Source organism: Tigriopus californicus, chromosome 4, assembly GCF_007210705.1.
Source record: "Tigriopus californicus strain San Diego chromosome 4, Tcal_SD_v2.1, whole genome shotgun sequence".
Lineage (NCBI taxonomy): Eukaryota > Metazoa > Arthropoda > Copepoda > Harpacticoida > Harpacticidae > Tigriopus > Tigriopus californicus.
Window position 1 is genome coordinate 1,047,243 of NC_081443.1, and position 19,798 is coordinate 1,067,040.

General features: G+C 41.2%; 4 protein-coding genes across 4 annotated transcripts in view; 2 read left to right on the forward strand and 2 right to left on the reverse strand.

The window, feature by feature from the left end:
- Positions 1 to 371: 371 nt before the first annotated feature.
- Positions 372 to 10,608, reverse strand: LOC131878760 (insulin-degrading enzyme-like). The gene is made up of 7 exons (XM_059224871.1): positions 10,502 to 10,608; positions 10,106 to 10,430; positions 8,463 to 8,659; positions 7,828 to 8,042; positions 2,861 to 3,455; positions 2,446 to 2,711; positions 372 to 2,386 (listed from the first exon to the last, which is right to left on the reverse strand). Exons 2-7 carry the CDS (start codon positions 10,417 to 10,419, stop codon positions 497 to 499), a joined length of 3,477 nt encoding a protein of 1,158 aa, XP_059080854.1. The 5' UTR covers positions 10,420 to 10,430; positions 10,502 to 10,608; the 3' UTR covers positions 372 to 496.
- Positions 10,609 to 10,666: 58 nt separating this feature from the next.
- On the forward strand, positions 10,667 to 13,868 carry LOC131878762 (zinc finger protein 260-like). Its single transcript, XM_059224874.1, has 2 exons — positions 10,667 to 10,797; positions 12,284 to 13,868. The coding sequence occupies exons 1-2, from the start codon at positions 10,774 to 10,776 to the stop codon at positions 13,790 to 13,792; spliced, it is 1,533 nt and encodes a 510-aa protein (XP_059080857.1). The 5' UTR covers positions 10,667 to 10,773; the 3' UTR covers positions 13,793 to 13,868.
- Positions 13,869 to 14,218: 350 nt separating this feature from the next.
- Positions 14,219 to 18,166, reverse strand: LOC131878763 (probable ATP-dependent RNA helicase DDX47). The gene is made up of 3 exons (XM_059224875.1): positions 17,698 to 18,166; positions 15,933 to 17,632; positions 14,219 to 15,324 (listed from the first exon to the last, which is right to left on the reverse strand). Exons 1-2 carry the CDS (start codon positions 18,086 to 18,088, stop codon positions 16,623 to 16,625), a joined length of 1,401 nt encoding a protein of 466 aa, XP_059080858.1. The 5' UTR covers positions 18,089 to 18,166; the 3' UTR covers positions 14,219 to 15,324; positions 15,933 to 16,622.
- Positions 15,479 to 19,798, forward strand: part of LOC131878765 (uncharacterized) — a 4,805-nt gene continuing 485 nt past the window's right edge. Inside the window, exons 1-2 of the mRNA XM_059224876.1 lie at positions 15,479 to 15,507; positions 18,370 to 19,047. Coding sequence (XP_059080859.1) covers positions 18,472 to 19,047 — 576 coding nt within the window. The 5' untranslated portion in view covers positions 15,479 to 15,507; positions 18,370 to 18,471. The remainder of the gene's footprint in view (positions 15,508 to 18,369; positions 19,048 to 19,798) is intronic.

Here is a 19,798-nt window from a genome sequence, read left to right on the forward strand (position 1 = left end):
AAGCCAATTTGATAGTGCGTTCACTGATTAATACCAAACATGCTCATTTAGTAGGGTTTTGAAACACAACTCGCTCAAAATCATTCGATTTTTGAAAATTCAATGGGCGAATGGTGCGAGTTCACTGTGATGTTTGTCTGGGTTCTCTCTCCCCAAAATGCCCAAAATCAGGGTGCCGGACCACATTTTTCCTTCCTGACGTCCCCTATGAACGTCGCCTACTAAAAATGTACAAATTGTTATGACTTGTAAAAGAACGACCAAGGTTCTTTTCGACGAATCTTATTTAAACGAAGAATCAGTTCGTTAAACTCATCGAATCATGATGATAATACGAGAAATATCCTGACCAAAAAAAATGAAACTTGGGGTATAGGAGTAAATCGTGATATTTCGAACAAATGGATCCCAAGAAAGAGTAAATGAGAACAAGAATTTTGGAAAAAGGGAAGATATAACAATGAGGGTGGCGAGAAGTTGTGGGAATTGAACAATGCTAAGGTTCCGCCTTATCACAGGTTATTGTTGAGCTCTCTGGGGGGTCATACTCGAAGTCTTGACGTTCAAACACCATTTGGTACCACGATGCCAATTGGGTCTCGCTGGGCGTGCTGAACGTATCACAGGACTCGTAAACCTTCTCCTTCTCCTGTCCCAAATGGAACGCTTCCGTACCGTCGATACAATTCAAAATCGGATCGGGACCAATGGATAGGATTAGACAACGACGCTCTATTCCAGTCTTGGCTATCCAGTCTCGATAGAATTGTAGGAGCGATTTCATGTCTAAGTGGCGAAGACACTCTAGCTCTTGGTCCAAACGCTGGAAATTGTAGGATGAGTCCAGGATCTCCTTCCAGAAATTGAGGGCCTTGTCCCGGAATCGCTTGTGTGACTCAATCTTAGTCGTGATCAGTGCCTCTCGGCTCATGTGAAAAGTTTCCTCGTCAATGCTCTCAAGATACTCGCCGAGGTCGGCCAGAGAGTTCTCGATTGTCTCATTGACTAACGTCAAAGGATATTGGGATTCCACAATGATTCGAAATCCCAAGGTGTTGTTGATACGTCGAATGTCACAACCAACCACATATCCAAGGGGCACGACGTATTTCATACTAGAAACGAGGCGGACGCGTACCAAATGAAGGAAGAGCTCTAGTAAAATGTGATTTTCTGGGGTATTTTCTCGGAATTGAAGGAAGTGGAGGACACACGAGGAAGATTGAATTTCATTATGAACGAGACAAAGATATCCTGTTTGATTTGTAGTTGGCTGGAGCCGAACCTCTTGGTTCAGATCCATGGAATTTGAGTTTTCACTCTGGTCACCCTTATCTTCCATGGTTTGGGGTTCCTCAGGGCTGATAAAATTATTCTCTTGGTTCAGGCTCGCATCACAAGAAATAGTCTCTACATTTTGCTCCAGAATACCATTGAGATGTTCGCACTCCACCTTTGATTGAGCCTTAGCTGATAAGGCTTTTTCCAGCATCACAACCCGCTCAACTGGATTCTTGACGAACCATTCTTCCAAAAGGCAATTTGACTCGACTTGAACATTTCTGGCTTGAGCTAGTTGCTCCAAGAAGTTTTTCCGAGCCTCCAGAATAGTGTTGGCTAAAACGTCCGCTTGATGAGTTGTCAGATTTCCATAGAAGAAGCACTCTTGGTGGTTATGTAACCGAAAGTTGTGGGCAAAGTCCATCATGTGATGGAATGAGATGGAACTCTTTTTATAAGCATGCAACCGATCCTTCCGAGAGTAGTTTCTGGGACACAAAATGCTTCCTAACAAGAACTTGGATTGAGCCTTCAAAGAGTCTCCATCTGCGGTGGCCATGTTCTTCATTTGGACCTCAAGAACTTGATCAAAACGGCTTTGCTCGAATTCATAAGCGTAGAGGACTTTGAGCACATTCTTGAGGAAGATGTGTTGGTTTGCGCTGTATCCTCGAACACAAAGTTCCAAACCGGTCTTGATGGGTTTCAAAGAGTAGAATATACCTGCCAACTCTCCTTGATAGGCGTATTCAGTCAAGGTGTCGCGAATCAAGGCCACAAAAAGATTCTTCAGTGCACATGAAGTGGCATCGACTGAGGCAAGATCCGGATGAGAAATCTTGACACAAACAAACGCTTTAGCAAGTTTCGACGAGGTGGCTGGAAGGAACCATGCTAAAAAGTTGATCCTTTTGTGATAGATCAACAAATCAGGTAGGCCTGATTCCCGGATACCATCTGTGGGAACCATGCTCATTTCCTTGTCAATCAAGTTGTTTGGACTTGGCATCTTATGCTCCTCGTTTCTTCCGCAACTTCTCCATACGTTGAGCACTTCTTCTCCAATGCGCTCCACGTGATATTCAGTGGCAAAGTGTGGTTCCACCTTCAAAACAAGTTGAGAGTGATAAAAAGTTTGAAAGCGATCCTGAAATAAGATCTTACCATTGTCGTGAAGTACCGGCACTTCTTGGAGAGAATTGTTACTCTAACATTATCTGGCACCAAGTGTTTAAGCACAAGCTTGATCACATCCCGGTTCCAGTCTTCAAAAACATAATCGGCAATAAGGCAATCCTCGGGGGGATAAATATGGAGCCAATTGGCCACGTTGCTTGCATAAGTTTGTACTTTCTCCAGGTCTTTGCTCTCGAATTGTTGCTGACTCAAATATTGAAGCTCATCAAAGAACCATTTCTGCGGACCAATCGCTAGAAGTAAACAATCCCATCAACCACAAATGACCATTCCCTTATGCAAACACATATGTATGAATGATTGATTGGAGAAATCATGGCGAGGCAAGTGCTGCCAAGATAGAACCGAATCTGTAACCCGTACGTTCTTGAATGTATCTTACCTCGCAAAAGGTTCAAGTACTGGAAGACAACCTTGACGATATCATCCACATAGCGCTCCCCAATTTCCGTCATCTGAATGGTGATAATAAAGAACGAGAAACCTCGGGCCAGGTTTTTCCATCCGGCCACTAAATGGTGAGCGTAGCCGATTTTTCTCAAGTAAGAAAATAACCCATTAGGGCCCTTGTATCCTATTAGTTGGGCGCAGAATCCCTCCGGGCTCGATCGATAATGTTGATGTAAGTCTTGCAACGGGAAGGTCAGATTGACGTGGTAGACATCTTTCACAGGCACAATGTAGATCTTCGTCTTCATCTGACTCGGCTTGAAGGGTCGATTGGGCCAGATGGTTTCGGGGATATTCCGGTTCGCGATCCGGAGGAAGTTTGTTTTGGCCAGTTCCTCCATTTGGTCCAAACTCCGGTTGTGAACCAAACAGACTGTCATAAGATTGGCTGAATAGTTGGTTTTGAAAAAGTTGAAGAGCTCATATCGTAAGTTATGGTGAGCATGTTCATCCACAGTGAGCGTTTTACGATTTCCAGTGGAGAAACGGCTAAAAGCATGGTTCTCATTGGCCGTGGTCCTTTCAACCTAAAGGTAAATCATAGTTAGTGAGTACACCTTTCACGATTCTGAGTTTGGCTCATAGATTAAATTTCTAGATGCCATTTTTCACGCCCAATTTTTTTGTGAGGGCAAATAGCGTTCTAAAGGCCGCACTCCTTCCACCCTTTTTACAAAAGGTTGGGTGAAAATCAGTTGATATTTAACCCGGGTCTTTATGACCTATCTCTGTACTGCCAAGTTTCAGACTAGTCATGAAAATTTACTTATCAATGGCTTTGAATTAAATAATAAATAAATAACTTTATTGCGACTCTTGGTCATGTCAGATTGTAAAATGTATAAATTGAAATGTTCCTCATAAAAGCAGAGAGCCTATTAGCTTAGTTATTTCAAACAAAGACCACACAAAAACAAGAAACTTCTCTAAATAGACCATGTAAAAAATGTCCATGTTTGTCCATTCTTCTGAGTGAGTAGAAATGCATATTACTTCTTTGCCTACCCAAGAACTTCTAGAAAAATGGACTGTGAACGACCTTCCCGTTAAATCGGCCTGCTCTGGGTCATAGCAACTCTGAGTCATTTTTCGAATTCAATTAATAAAATGAGAAACGTAGATCTCTTAAATTACAGGCAGGCCATTTTTATATCATTTTCAGGTAAATTGGTTGGTTTCAAAATTATGTTGTCAAAAGCTTATGTAGCTGACCAAGAGCAGGCCGAAAGTTTGAATATTATTTAGCGTTTGCTACATAGCTTTGGACATATTTCCTCAGTTCCCTGGGCAAAGCTCTGGGTTCAAATTTCGTCAAGTCCATATATTTGACAAGATCTTGTGGTCGTATCAAGTGCTTATTTAGGATATAAACAAATGCTTCCGTTCGCAGTCCACCTCTCTAGAAGTCTGTGACCTAGCTAAGAAGGATTAGCTAATCCAATGACATGATTTGAAAAGAAACCTTGGCATTCGTTACCGCTTTACAGGCGACAGCAACACATTACAGCCTTGCCGTGATATATGTAGGAACTAACCAAGCATCATCTAGATGCTGAAGCATACGGGAATAATATGATATTCAGAAAGTACATCGCCCACAAATGTATGGGGTGTCTCAACTGTGCATCTCGTAACGCTTGACAAAAATAATTCCATCAACTCGAGCTCAATGGCATTTGAATGGTCAATCATAAGGCTTAAACACTTCATAGAAGCATTATACCGTCAGTTCAAGAGCCCCATTATGTTGTACGAGTAATGGTTAACGTTCTGCACATCAGAGGGCGCTTTGTGAGTGAGCCTCTACCAAATAAAGGGCCAATTTGGCCGATTTATCTTTATTGCATTATAATGCGTTTGTGTTGTTTTTGGCAAATTCTTTCAAAATCTTATGTATAATTGGTGACCTTGGTCACATAGTCTCCGGAAAAGAAGGGCCATTATGCTCTTGCGACAAAAGCTGTCGCATCACCGACCATTTTGAAATGACGATCGAGAGCGTTTTTGCCAGGAGTTGAGGCAATGTGCTTTGATCAAATGCACTATCGAAGCACCCTGTATCACAACCAATGTGTCTGTAGCTCACTCTCTGTACATGTCCTTGCGATGCCAAAGGCCCATGGAAAATCATCTTCTGATATACCCCTCTATTAATTTCAGTCCTATCCAAGAATTTGCAACTTGACAAATGAAATTGCAATCTAGACTGAGCACTTGAACTACATATGTTCGCAAGTATTTTTACCCTATTGTGATTAGATGACGAGCTTCGACAACCTTTTTGGCTCATTCATTGTCGTAAGTCAAACTCTATCGGGATTGCAAAGACATGAAAACTTTATCTTAATATCCTTAAGTAAAAAGGTGCAAGCAAGCTTTTAGATTGATTGAAAGCTGTATATTGAATCATTTCACACCCCAACGAGTGGCTCGCCAAATCCAATGCCAAAGTAGCTGTTGAATACACGAGTGGGAAATGATTGAATCTTTTTTTTCACTGGCTTTTCTGACCGCTACAGGGAATGTAATCCCCAGTACTATTAAAATGAAAGATTATAATTCGTCTATTTATTACCTCTCAATCTTTATATGATATTTGGTCAACCAACGAATTTGAGTGGGCAGACCGAGCTAGTCCTTAAATGTAGGGAATGCTATCTAAAAATTTGTCCAATTCTGACTTGAAAAAGGAAACCGGATTAATAAGGCCTACGTATTCTCTGCGAATATTGGAGGGAAGCAAATTAAACAATGAAGAAGCCCGAGAAAGAAGAGATGTGGACTTCATTGTTCGAACTAGCCTGGATTCTCGAAGACTTGAAGGTGCTCTCAAAACGCACGTTAAGCCTCTACGGTCACTACAATTGACCCTAAATCCTGGGTTGGGACAAAGCTCATGAATGCTTTTGAAAACGTGCAATATCAGATACCTTTCGTACCTTCTCTAAACACTGTACAGTCCCAACTCTTTTAGTCTCTCCCAATACGAGAGCTCTCTCATTCTTGTGATGTTCCTAGTGAACCATCTTTGGACTTATTCAACCTTTTGCAAACCTGCTGAACTCATTGGAGCCCGAATGGGTGACGCATATTCAAGATGCGGCTGGACAATCAACTTGTACAGAGTTAGCATCGTAAAGCTATCTCCGGACTAAAATGTGCGATATATCCAACCCCACATTTGAAAGGCTTTTACCCACCTTCAACTGTACATGCTCATCGAACTTTCCTTATTTTGGAAGACTACACCTAAATCTTTTATAGATGAGACCTGCTCAATATCTTTACCTCCATTATCTACGAGTGGAGTATTTAAAGGAGTTGACCCGAAGGTCATTGAGCGGAATTTCATTCCGTTCAGGGCCATATTACTGTCAGTTACCCAAGAGTAGATTCGATCTAAGTCCTTTGTAAGGCTACTAGAATCTTGGCCAATCCTACCAGAAACTACCTTGTATCGTCAGCGTAAGAAGAGAGACTGGCAGTAATGCTAAGCTTTTGAAGTGGGGCACTGAATATTATAATTATTGGAACCCTGGGGATCACCTGATTTGATATTATGTATGTCATTAAGGAATACCTCGACCTTAACAATTTGCTTCTTGCCATGAATGAGGCTTCTTATCCAATTGAGAACCTTGCTTTGGATCCCAACGTCATGAAGTCTATAAAGCAAAATGCCATGATCTACTTTATCAAAGGCCTTGGCAAAATCAAGATAGACAACATCAACTGACTTGTGCCTTTCCAGTCCCTCAATGACTTGCTCTAAATGCTCAATCAGTTGGGAAACCGTGTTAAAATGTGCGCGGAACCCGTGCTGGCAAGGAGTAAGGACTTCATTGACCTCAAGAAATTCAACAAGTTTGGACTTCATGATCTTCTCAAACACCTTCGCAATATTAGAAGAGAGAGAAATAGGCCTATAGTTACTGAGGAGCGACTTATCTCCACCTTTAAAAATTGGAACAACGTGAGCTAACTTTAGTGAAGATGGAAACTTGCCCTGATCCAAGATGCAACGTATCAAGTACGAGAAAACAGGAGCAAGAACAAGCAAGCATCTCATCAGAAACTGACATGTCACACCATCAGGACCAGAAGAGCTCGAAGGCCTCAAGTCCTTTATGGCCTCTAATGCATCTTGATCTGTAACTATGAGATTATCAAATTGCTCAATTTGAGTAACATCATCAATCTCAACAGCCTCGTCATTAGAATATGAAGCTGTTGCTTCTAAACTCAGTGGGGTTGAAAACACACTAGAGAACTGATCTCTTAGCATGTTAGCCATAACCTCTACATTGCTAATTTCGAACTTTGGTCATGATTTTTGAGTCAATTTTGGTGAATTGTTAAAAAGACATTGAGGAATGATTTGAAGGTTTAGATAATTCCATTATCTTTTTACCGACAGCGACATGTCATGGGCCGTTTGGGCTGTTTTAGGTGGCGGGGACTAGTTTGGGCCATTATTTGTTTGAAGAAAAAAAAAAAGAATCTTGAATCTCATAATTTTAAATCAAAACACTGACACTCAGATGCATATTTCAATAAAGAAATCTATCAATATATCGATTACTTGATATAAAAAAAATCAGTGCTTCAGGTACTATACACTCGTTAAATCGACGGAACTGATGATGATTACTGACTGAAGTTTAGTTTTGCCGCCTGAGATCGTACGAGCCAGAGACGATTGGGTCTGTTGATTTAGGAACTTTAAACTTGAAATGAAGAGATTCTCAAAATTGGCCATCAAAGCTGTACATCAAGCACTTTGCATTGAATCCGACCATTGTTGTGTTCCTTCAAAAGTTGCTGTGAAAATCGCCACTCATTTTGTATTTGTGCTTTGGTTGCACAATTTGATATTTCGCGATTGCATGAAAGCTTTACCTGGTTAGTCCTCCACAAATCGTTCCAACGATTCTTTTCGTGCTCGCTTTGAACAATATCCAGCTCACTTTGAACACTTGTTTCGCGGAAGATAGGGCATTCAAAAAACGACACAAAACGAGCCAAAGCCTCCTCGAAATGTTGCGAAGGGACGTCAAAGTGAAAATTGGTGTGTTCTGAAGCCGTGTACGCATTCGAGCTTCCACCTCGTTGACCTGGAAAATGAACAGAATGAAGAATGACCATCTGGATGGATAATGGAACACGTCACAAAGACAGACGTCCTTCTTCAAGTTTCCTGTTTTCTAAGATCATTTTGATTCGTTGAACTAATTTCGCTTTGGGGGTTTTCTAATTAAGTTTAACCTCAAAAGGCGATTATTCAAAGACCCAAAGACCCAAAAAGTGAACAAGGATCCTCCAAGCCATTACGTCAAAACAGATGTTGGCACACTTATCGGTGGTACTTTTTGAAACCAGGATACCTAGGAGATCAAGAACATTCCCTTGGTACCCTGATTTGGAAAAGTACCCATAAACATGCCAACATTCATTTTTACCCAAGTAATGGCTTGGGGATACGGATGCACTCAAGCTAACTCCTGGGACTGTTGGTTCTTTGAAGTCGTATTTACCTAGAAAATGGCTGAAGCTTTCATTGGGAAAGCCCTCGGATCCGGTGAACAAGACATGCTCACAAAGATGAGCCAGCCCCTGGAGATGAAGTGGATCTGAGAAGCTTCCAATTTTGATGTCCAAGGCTGCAGCTGAAGTTGTGGCCTTGGGATTGCTGACGAGCATCAGTCGTACGCCATTTTCCAATTGAATATATCTAGATGAAAGATAAGTGGTCAAAGCTCAATTTTAAAACTACCATGGGGTATTTTGGATCGATTAAATTGTGGAATCGCTAAAAAGGAAACCACTTCAGACTTTTTCGCCTCCAACTACTGGTTTTTAACCTCAAACATTTGGATTTACAATTTAGATACTGCTGAAATTGCTTTTCCCATTAGTGATAACCAGTTACTGAGCTTCAGGAAAGATATAGCCAGTCAAAAACACGTTTTTGAAATGTTTTATACGAAGCAATTAAATAATGACACGATTTCGGTTGGACTGAGGTTTGTAGGGAAACCTATTTCATTATTAGAATCCACTAGTTTCTATTCTGCCCAATTAACAACTCTAATTGAAGAGTAATCAAGCTTTAAAGTTGTACAATCTTGCGGTTGTTAGAAAAGCGCAAGATATATTGTAATACGTAGATCAATTCAGTTCTTTAATGAGGTGTTCGCAATATCACACAATACCAAATTGAAGCAAACACACCAACTGATGGTTTTAGCATCTAGTTCAAAATTAAGCGCAATACTCATTTATGTTCCTTACTGTTTATGGTTGTACATAAAAACCTGCCTCTACATTTCTCAGGAAATGGCACGGACAAGACTTAGAAGAAATGTGAACACTATAAGTACATATATGTCATAATTTGCCAAAAAATAAATTACCCTTTTCAAATGGAAAGCGAAATTTACGAGCATTTAGACAGTAGATTTATTTTTTTTTTTCAGAAATTTTGATTAGCCTTATGCATTAATGAACATCCCATGCTTAAGCAAAAAAGTTACTCGTTCTTCAACAAAGGTCATCCTTTCACTCGTGATTGCCGGTCTTGTAAAATATATCGATGGAGCTTCAATCAAATGGCAGGGTGGTTTTTATCCCCTTTTTATGTGTTTGAACTGTCATTAGCCTCATTTTGAGAAAGCAAATCGTTAAGCCTGATTTTGGTTTCAAAGCGTACCTTGCAATATTGGGGAAAAAGATGTATTGATATTTGAAGTCATTTGTACTGACTCCTTCTAGCAACGTCACAAATATCTATGAATGCAAAGTGCGTTTAAATGTTGACTATATGGAACCGTTATTGGCTTCCCTTTTATCTAGAATTCGTTTTTGTTTCCTAAGCAAGGCGTAAAAAGTGTGGTAAAAACACTAACCAATCCGCCTCCAAAGACTCGGTTAATTACAAAGCATCATGGATAAAGCAAAAAAGATGAAGGATGAGCTTGTGCATTAGTCCTATTTATTTCAGCGCTTTCATTCATATTTGCTCTTAAATCATTCATGAATTATTAAGGGAACCTTATAAACCAATCAAAACGCTATGAGACCAATTTCTGTAAGCCAAAAGTCGTGTCCACATGTTCGTACGATTAGTACGATAATCAACAGGGTGTGAAAAAGTATTAAACAAAGCAAAGCTTCTTACCGGTACTTAAATGAATCAGTGCGTTGTTTCCGGATGTCATCTTTGCGATCCATAATTTTTGCCGCCTCCACAGCCGCTAATTCCTCCTCCTTCTTCTTCATTTTGATATCCAAGATGGCATGGACAGTCTTCCCGCAAGTGGCATTGGTAGTCATACTCACAATGGAATTCACTAACGATTTCCGGATGTGGCAACACTTAACAGGCGACTGAGGCTGAGGATAGTGACTTTGGCTTGGATCGGGGTCGGGAAGGGGATCATCTTTTTCCAGGCAAGACTCAATCCTCTCTTCCTTCATCACTGTGGAGGACATGATTTAGAGGCCTGGTGGAAGAGGAGGGAGAAGAAAGACCCCTGGTTCCCAAATTTGCGCCTCCACATAATTATTCACTTACTGGAACGAATACGAGAGACACTCTAGAGCCACTTCAAAGGATTGGAAGCTCATGTTCCAAATGAACCGCATTCATTGAGAGCTCTTGAAATCACGAACGCGAAGGATGGAATTGATTCAATAACAAAGGTTATCGTTTTGGTGTTACTACAATATCTTACCTCAAGGTAATGAGTTCTTGATTGCAGAAAGCTGGAGGCCACGCAATGCACATGATTATTTAACTTGGCCTTTTCCGATCTCAAGTGCCAGCCATCATGAGGTCTTAATGTAATGAACCTCCAACGTCCCACAAGTGTATGTATGTCTTTCCTGAATTACCCTGATGAGCCAAAGAAGTTGGTGCTTTCCTTTCCGACTGGTTTTTTTCGATTGGTCTAGCGAGGTTGAGGCCAATAAGACAACAGCTGCGCCTATAGTGGCCTTTTCTGTTCTCTTTCAAAGGACAAAACAAGCTTTGACACACTGTGAACAACACACTCAATGATCTCGCTGGAGTGGTGTTCCCGACCATAGACTTCATGGCCTGGCTTAATATAGGAAAGCCAGGATTTAAAATGGTTCCGTACTCTGCTTGGTGGCATGTATCTTAATCAAATTCAACTTGAACATGTTGCGCAATCGTGATTGTAAACGAAGTGGCTCCAAGATAGTTGAAACCAAGGTTATTTCTTTCTCAAATGAAGTCCGATCATTTGCAAAACCTTGATAGTAGATCACAGCCTTTCCTTCCATTTCAACGACCAAGGTTTTCTCCACACTTTTTGTGCTGCTTGAGTTGTTCCTTTGAGGCAAAAGAGCAAGACCATGTACAGAGTATATACCGTAGAGAGCTTTTCTCTGAAGACTCGAACCTATTTGACAATACATTCGAAAGATAGAAGTTGGAAGTGCATTGCTGAAAACCGAATTGAATCAGAAAATTGCATGGAAAAGTTGAGAGTCATCCAACCTCTTTAGAGTAGGTGGCCGTCCTGTCCCTTTTTTAACATGTCCGAGTAGCATCGTAGTTATTTATTGCTGGTGGTTCAAATTTAAATCAAGACGCTTTCTCTCAAGAGAAGTAAGTAGGTATATTTTTACACCTAAGATTTCGAACTACGTAGTCCTTGTTAAAGATTGGATGGGGGCTAAAATTGGTCACGTATTTTATCTTTGTACATATATCTCTGCAGAGACCTAGATTTGTGAGCTCTTTTTTTTCATCTCTAAAAGTTCGAGTTTGTGCTTCCATAGATAAGTGTTCAATAAATGAACCGCCTAGCCAATCTACTATTAAGCCTGAAAGCTTGATCGTACGTCATCGAGCAATGAATTGGATTTTTAACAACAAGAAAAATATGCAATCATTTGATCAATATTTTTAGAGCAATTTACATTTCAGATCATATTTATTGTAGAGAGTTCCGTTTTGCTTAAAAGAAAAGAACTTCTTATTGTATGCGAATTTTTTATAGATGCTCGATAATGAATTCGTTTGGCCGCATAATAAAGGAAATTAACTTATTACATACACAGTATGCCAATGCGTGAATAATAATGCTACAATTTTTTTCTCATGGCTCCCACTTTTTCTAGCTACTATCAGCCGAAACTTTGTTTTGAGCTACAAAGCAAAGTTGGAAGCATAACCTACACAAATCCGTGGTTACTAACCAATGAAATAACCAGTTTCTTTTCGGATCAACCAGTGCGTCAGTGATGCCACAAAATGGCTGCACCGCCAGACTTGGGTACTACTCGCCTTATTGCGGATAAATTAGCAATTCCCCAATTCTTTCAGGAATGTCTTTCAAAGGAGCAATTTTGCGACCTCCACCTACAAAGTTTGGACTCAAGTGCCCAAATATTGTGCCACAAGATCGTCTTGACCACAGTGTGTCCTAGTTTGAGACTAGTTCTTACTCAGGATGAGGTGGATACCTTGATACTACCAGATTTTCAGACCCAAGAAATTGCTTCCTTTGTCAAAGGAGTGTATGCTTGTTTGGGTCAGAAGGAGACAAACCTCATTGTTTCCGAATCTTTAGTACAAACTCTTGGGGTGAAGGTACGAAATTATCAAGATGGTGATTTCAAAGAATTGTTCCAGTCCATTCATCCATTTACAAGTGATCCAGGACTGCTGCAACCTGTGGTAAAAGTTGAGCCACCCGATGATCCTGATGACTTGATGCTAGGAACTGATTCGAAACCAAAACGAGGGGCAAAGAGGCGACAAGTCAAGAAGTCGTCGAGGGCATCACGATCCAGTGGAATCAAAGAAGAACCGGATCAAGAACAGTTGCTTGTCGATCACGAAGATGAAGAAGACAAAGATGTGGACGAAATCATTGATGACTTTGTCAGTGACAATTCGGGCAATGAAGAAGGATCCAGCTCTAAACGTAGGCGAAAAGCTTCTAGGAAAGACGAGACAGAGAAACAACCAAAACGCCGTGGAAGAGTACCAACAACAACCAAAGTAAAACCGGATGATTTGGAAAAGATTCAGCTCCCAATGCGGGGGAGCAGATTTGAAAGAGTCATTCAAAAGGATGGGGAAATCGTTTACGAGACTCAGATGCCAACTCAAGAAATTGAAAAGCTCTCACCCAAACAACTCACGAGGAAGATTCGACATGCCAAAGCTGTGAAGCAAAAGCGAACTCAGATTGAGACCTTCCAATGTGATTGCTTAGAGGTGAGCAGTCTCAAGACTTTCCGGGATAAAGAAGCTCATTTTCGTCTGGTTCATTGTGGAGATAAGTTTTCTCAGTGTAAGATGTGTAAAAGAGTCATGCTCAAAGAGCATTTGGAGGAGCATAAGAATAATTGCGCAGACGAATTAAGTTTGAGTATTTGTCCCCATTGTGGCAAAGAATTCAAGTCTTTGAATGCGCTCAATACTCATATCAATGGCGTGCATAAGGTCTGGACCTGCAAAGTTTGTCAAGTCTCTTTTAATGGATACATTAGGTACAGAAGGCACCATTTGACCGAACATACTAAGCCCTGGCATTGTGATAAGTGCACCATGGTATTCAAAGCGGAACAAAATCTTAAAGATCACTACATTCGTGTTCACTTGCCCCATCATATGAGACCCTTTGTGTGTGAGCTCTGCGGGCACGGGTTCATTTACAAGGATAAATTGAGGATACACATGATGAACATGCATGTGCGGACTAGACCGCATATTTGCCGTTGTGGTTGCGACTTTGCCTTCAACGATCCCAGTACAAGAAGAGCTCATGAACGCAAGCAACACCCAGGTCACCCTATGAACCAACCCAAAAAGGCCGAATTGTGAAATAAATCGGTTGACAATGAGCTGCAAATTGTTTATAAAGGACACGATTGAATTTTAACACCTCCCAATAAACTTTGTAAAAATTTGAAGAAACAAGCTTTGCAAGTAACTGATTTTAACGATATTTATTATATGAGCGCATCTGATATTCGATTTGTCTGCAGATAGATAAGAGGGTTAGAAAATAGTCCTTCAACCAATACAATACACTGAACTTGGGGTTCATTCTTTCTAGAAAGGTATGTTTGACCATATTCAAAGTTGGGTTTAAGAAGATTTTTTTGCGATTTTTTGGAGGTTCCTATATCTGGGTTTTACTGTAAAGAACAAAGAAAGGACACAAGTTACGCATACACGTGACTTGACTTCGGAATCCAATCTTCCCAAATACTGAAATGTTACAGTGGTAAGTACTTAATGTGTAGGTAAGCAGAAAAATACATTTTATTCATGGAAATCCTTTCCATTTTTGTACGGATAAACTTAGTGTAACTACTTTTACTACCAGATTTCATCCAAATGTTTAAGATTCAAGAACAACTCTTCTCTGTCAAGAAGATGATGTTAGGCTACTGAAGAACGTAATTAGGAGACTGTTTCTCTTTTCGTTATGAATCTTCTCAAAATATGTAAGTTACTCAAGCCAATCCCACTCTCATCGATCGTCGAATAATTCTTATGATGGGTCCTTGCACTTGTCGTTTCTTCATATCGCCACGTTCACCCTGGACGTTCTCAGCACCCTCAATGGTCTGAAAACCGAATCTTTTTCTCCGTGCGGTATGCTCAATGGTTTTATAAGCTATGTCATCCTGTTTCTCTTCATGAAAATGTCCACCATGTGGTGATTCCCGTTTTACCGTCTTATGAGGTGGTTCATTTGTGCGTTCCTTGACGTTTTCGCTAGCCTGGCCTTCTTGAGTGATACTTCTCTCAGCAATCTCATGAGCTTGGTGTTCTTGTATAATGCTCCTCTTAACGTTCTCATGAGGTTCCTCATGATCATGATTGATGCTCCTCTTGACGACCTCATGAGGTTCTTCATGATCATACTTGATGCTCCTCTTGACGACCTCATGAGGTTCTTCATGATCATGCTTGATGCTCCTCTTGACGTCTTCATGAGGCTCTACATGATCATGCTTGATGCTCCTCTTGACGTCTTCATGAGGTTCTTCATGATTATACTTGATGCTCCTCTTGACGTCACCATGAGGATCTCCATGTTCATGCTTGATGCTCCTCTTGACGTCTTCATGAGGTTCTTCATGATCATGCTTGATGCTCCTCTTGACGTCCTCATGAGGCTCTTCATGATCATGCTCGATGCTTCTCTGGACGACCTCGTTTGCCTTTTCGCCTAAACCAGTATGTGAGGGAACCTCGTTCATTATTGAGCGAAACTTGCGGGAGATAGGAATTGGGGCCATGAGTGGAGTTTCCTTGCCGGGTCCATTTTGGTGGAGGTTATTATTTGGTGGAAGCGAATCCTGAATTTTGGCCTTAACCAAAACGATGGCTAAAATAAAAAACTGTTGGAGCAAATTAATTCATTGTCCCAATTTAGTTCTCGATTCGTAATGAAATTCAGATTTCGTTCTTATTTGCAATGGCTGTTTGAACGCTTCGCTTTTGTTTTCGAATGATATAAAGCTTGGGATGAGCAATCTTTCTATATTGTTGTATTAAAAAATTGCATTCAAATGACGTTCCAGGTGAGGCTCCTAAAACCCAAAAATTATCAATAGGGCTTGTTTTTCGAAAACTAGACGATGTTTTTTTTTAAATTTAACTTGTCAAGATTTTACTCCATCAGATTGAATTTTCCTCAAAACGTGTTGAGTTACGTCTTTGGTCTTAGTGGGCGAGGGAAAGTAAAAAACTGATGGAACAAATTAATTCGTTGTCCCAATTTAGTTCCTGGTGTGTAATTTTCTGAAAACTTTTTTTTCAGATTTCTGTCTTATTTGCAGTGGTTGTCGTAAAATGTTTTTTTTTTACACCAGGTATTTAAGAGTTAATTTTACTGATTGATGTATATCAAATTACATTGTAGGTCATGGGCTTTTAAAATAGCCTTACATTTTTGGGGGTCATTTAGAAGGAGGGAATTGAGGTACTGAGGAGGGTCTTAACTTACAATGGATAATGCCTTCATGTTGGGTCTTGTGGTTTGTTGGCACTGTTTGCAGTACTGATGATATTTGGGTTGGGCAGTCTACTTTTATACTCAGGAATGACTGATCTTATTTAGTGCTAGCAACACTTCCGGTCTGCGTGCATTTTGTAATTTGGTCTTGGCTCTCGTCTACATACTGTACTTATGTAAGTAAGTTTCACCCTCGCTGATTTTGGAAAGTCATGCCCACAAGCGTAATCACTGAATTGTCTCATTCAATTCAGGCCACCCTGTCTTTTCCAAAGATCTTCAATTTCAAGAACAAGGATTGACACATTTCCTAAAGTCTCTTCAGCTCCAGCCATCTTAGATTTTATGTGCATGATTACATCTTCAGTCACCCTCTTGCCTGATCTCAACAAAGCAAAGAAAGTTATATGCAAAGACAAACCATGGTTGCAAAACTCCATTTGAAAAGCGCGAGGCCCATTGGTTGCGGATCCATGCCCTATCTAGAGGATGCTCAATTCTTTCGTTAGGACATGAAGTACGGGAAAGCGTCAACCGTGCAGAACTCGCCTCAGCTTAAATGTCACATTGGTCGGAGTCGCTTTGATCTCGAGCTCACTGCCACTATCTAACCTTAAGTAATAGAAGTCAAAACGTTCAATGCCGGACAAACTTATGCATTCATCAAGATTTGTGTTTATTTCACCGCCTCTTTTTTCGGTTCCCATCACCACCTCCTTTGACACGTTTCCTCACTCCGATAAATTGTTCGCTGTCGTCAAAATCGTCTCCCGCCTCGCCCCGCTTCCGTCGTTTCCCGCCCTTCTTTCGCTCTTCCATGTCTTTCAGCTCCATCTTGGCCATCCTCGTGGCTTCATTCACGCGGTCTTGGAAGGTCATGACCTCGTTCTCCTCGGTTTGAAACTTGGGCAACTTCTTGCCGATGAGTTGCTCGATCCTCTGATAAAGTTCCACGTCGTATTGCGACACAAACGTGATGGCCTTGCCGGATCGTCCAGCACGAGCAGTGCGACCCACACGATGAATATAGTCCTTGCTGTGGGTGGGGATATCAAAGTTGATGACCACGTCCACATGTGGAATATCCAGACCACGACTGGCCACATCTGTGGCGATCAGTATTGATCGAGACTTGGATTTAAACTTGTTCAATGCTCCCAATCGTTTATTCTGAGACATGTGCCCATTCAAAGGAATGGCTGCCATGCCAAGATTTCGGAGCATCAGAGCCAGTTTCAGGGTGCCATTGCAAGTGGAACAGAAGATGATAAAGGAGTTGCCTTGCATCTCGTTGATGATGTGGACCAGATAGAGCTCCTTGAACTTGAGGGGGATAAACAGGTAGTACTGATGAAGCTTGTCCACGGTCTGATATTTGGAATTGACCTCAACTTTGACGGGATCAGAAAGGGAAGCCCGTTGGAGCTTGACGACCTTCTTGGTCATGGTAGCGGAGAACAACATGTTGCGACGACCTTCACGAGGAATGTTGGCCAAGATTTGATTGACTTCTTTTTCAAAATCCATGTTGAGGATACGATCAGCCTCATCCATCACCAGATATTTAAGGGATCTCTTCAAAGTAAAACCCTTGGTGTTTTGCAAGTGATCCATAAGTCGTCCGGGTGTGGCCACGATAATGTGAGGCATCTTGCCCAACAAAACGGATTGTTCCACCATATCCATCCCACCTAAATAACATTTCCATCAATAGACAGCAGATCAGATTACTAGAATAACATGCCCTATTACTCACCAACTAGTACGCAAGTCTTGACGCCCAAAGATCCGCCCAATTTGTCAAACTGTTCTCCAATTTGATAAGCCAATTCTCGCGTAGGCGTTAAGATCAAGGCGAAAAGTCGGGTGGGAGTTTCTAATAAAGCTTGGAGAATGGGCAATGCAAAGGCTCCAGTCTTGCCCGATCCTGTTTCAGCCAAGCCAATGATATCGCGACCTTCCAAGGCCAGAGGAATGGCCTCGGCCTGAATTTTTGAGGGCTTTTTCCATCCTAGTTTCTCGCAGTTCTCACACAGAGCATCCACTAGGCCCAGATCATGAAAGGTTTTGGTCACTTTATTGTCCTCGCCGTCAGAAGGAACCTCTTCAGGAACTTCATTTCCGTTGTCGGATTCGGATGAGGACATTTTGATCTAATTAAATGTTAACACGTGCTTTGTTTGTTATTGTAGTACTCCGGATCTCAATATTGATCAACTTCGGTAATTCAGCTGACACGTGGTTTTGAGCAATGTCAAAACTCGCGAAACCTCTCTATAAGTTTAATCTCTCTTTGCTAGATTTAAACTTTATATGGCTGGATGTTCCCGTTCAGCATAGCTATTCCAACCGCAGGCTTAATTAAGCGGTTGATATTTTTTAATGGTCGAAAAAATTGAGCATTTAACAATAACATTCAATCAATTAGGCACAACGGCAGTCCCGAAATCCTTCGAGAATCCAGGTAAAAATCAAGCTTGGCCAACCATGTCTAATGCAAGGATGAACAGAAGTGGGTGGTAAAACCAAGATGGAACATTGGGAGAAACTCGGCGCGGGTGTTTTGGGTTTACTCGTGGCTGTGTGTGCTATATTTTTCGTATTTGACCGACTTTTAAAATTAAGAAATGACCAACGGCACCAACAACCCGATTCTCGAGTCGGGATTCCGATGGTGTTCCGCTCGTCAGCCGGGAAATCTGGGTCGCAAATCCCCCGTGAAGATATGGAACGATTGATCTATGAGGAGTACTCCACGGAACAATACGAGATCGTGTTGGCTACTGCAGAAACTTCAGAGAAAGCCGTGGCCATTTGTGTCTACTTGAGTGACCTGAGGGTGGAGTACTATTGTCAACGATTTCCGGAGTGTTGTGTCAATAATTCCGAGGAGTTTTCGCTGAGAAATGTGGTGGGGGCTATCAATTTGTGGGGCCCGGGTTGGAATGGGGCCGATTCGGTGGCGATATTGTGCCAAGATCGAGAAGTTGTCTTGGCTGTCAACGACGCAAGTGAAAATCGAATAAAAAGCATCTTGGAAAGATACGCTCAAAAGTTCGAATATGGCATGAACTTTCAGTTGGGTGACAACTTCTTCTGTTCTGATGTAAGATTTGATTTTCTATTTGATCAACATGGGTGCCTGTGAAGCTGAGATATTTAAAAAAAAAGAAACAAGCTGCGATTCGTGAGGTGTACTTTTTGATCCTTATCGAAGACATGACATGCTTATTTGGATCGAGTTGAATTGTAGGCCTTTGTCATTTGTTCGAATCCGCTTTCAAATATATTGATCGAAATGAGAAGCAATAGCACACTAAAGTATCTTTTCATGTTATTCGGTTGGTATGCATCTAAACTGAAAGCGAGCATTTGCTCCGTTATACTGTTGTGGGTTCATGATAGTTTTAAGCCTGGAAACCTTATTGATTCTCAAAGGGTTAGCTCTCGCCTTACAACATGGAAACTGTCAAAATAATGCTGCTCGTAACGCCATTTTGTTTTCTTTCTTCCTCATTTCTTTGATACCTCAGTTTTATCCAAATATAACCATCCACATCTATTTTTAAAGGCCAAGGAGAAAAGCTTAACATGGCTTTTTTAGTTTATACCGTTTGCAAGACATTGATTGNAGTTGCCCAGTCAGAAAAAGGTTTTCCCTCATAGCATGCAATTTTACAGTCAATCCTGAGCCGAGAAGTGCATACATGCATTTACCAAACTCGGAACTGGCAAACTGCAAGTTGCACTTGGTGGAAGCGAAAGCGCCTTTCAATCCCTCCTCCTAGTTGTGGTATCTTCAAGTTGCCCAGTCAGAAAATGTTTTTCCCTCATAGCATGCAATTTTACAGTCAATC

Bases quoted from the DNA above. Each gene is read 5' to 3' on its own strand.
- LOC131878760 (XM_059224871.1), bottom strand. From the start codon at position 10,419: ATGTCCTCCACAGTGATGAAGGAAGAGAGGATTGAGTCTTGCCTGGAA. The intron at 8,043-8,462 runs GTAAATACGACT...TTCATTTTCCAG, and splicing joins AAGCTTCAGCCATTTTCTAG to GTCAACGAGGTGGAAGCTCG. The intron at 3,456-7,827 runs GTAAAGCTTTCA...ATTTACCTTTAG, and splicing joins ATTTGTGGAGGACTAACCAG to GTTGAAAGGACCACGGCCAA.
- LOC131878762 (XM_059224874.1), top strand. From the start codon at position 10,774: ATGAACCTCCAACGTCCCACAAGT. The intron at 10,798-12,283 runs GTATGTATGTCT...CAATTCTTTCAG, and splicing joins ACCTCCAACGTCCCACAAGT to GAATGTCTTTCAAAGGAGCA.
- LOC131878763 (XM_059224875.1), bottom strand. From the start codon at position 18,088: ATGTCCTCATCCGAATCCGACAACGGAAATGAAGTTCCTGAAGAGGTT. The intron at 17,633-17,697 runs GTGAGTAATAGG...AATGTTATTTAG, and splicing joins CAAGACTTGCGTACTAGTTG to GTGGGATGGATATGGTGGAA.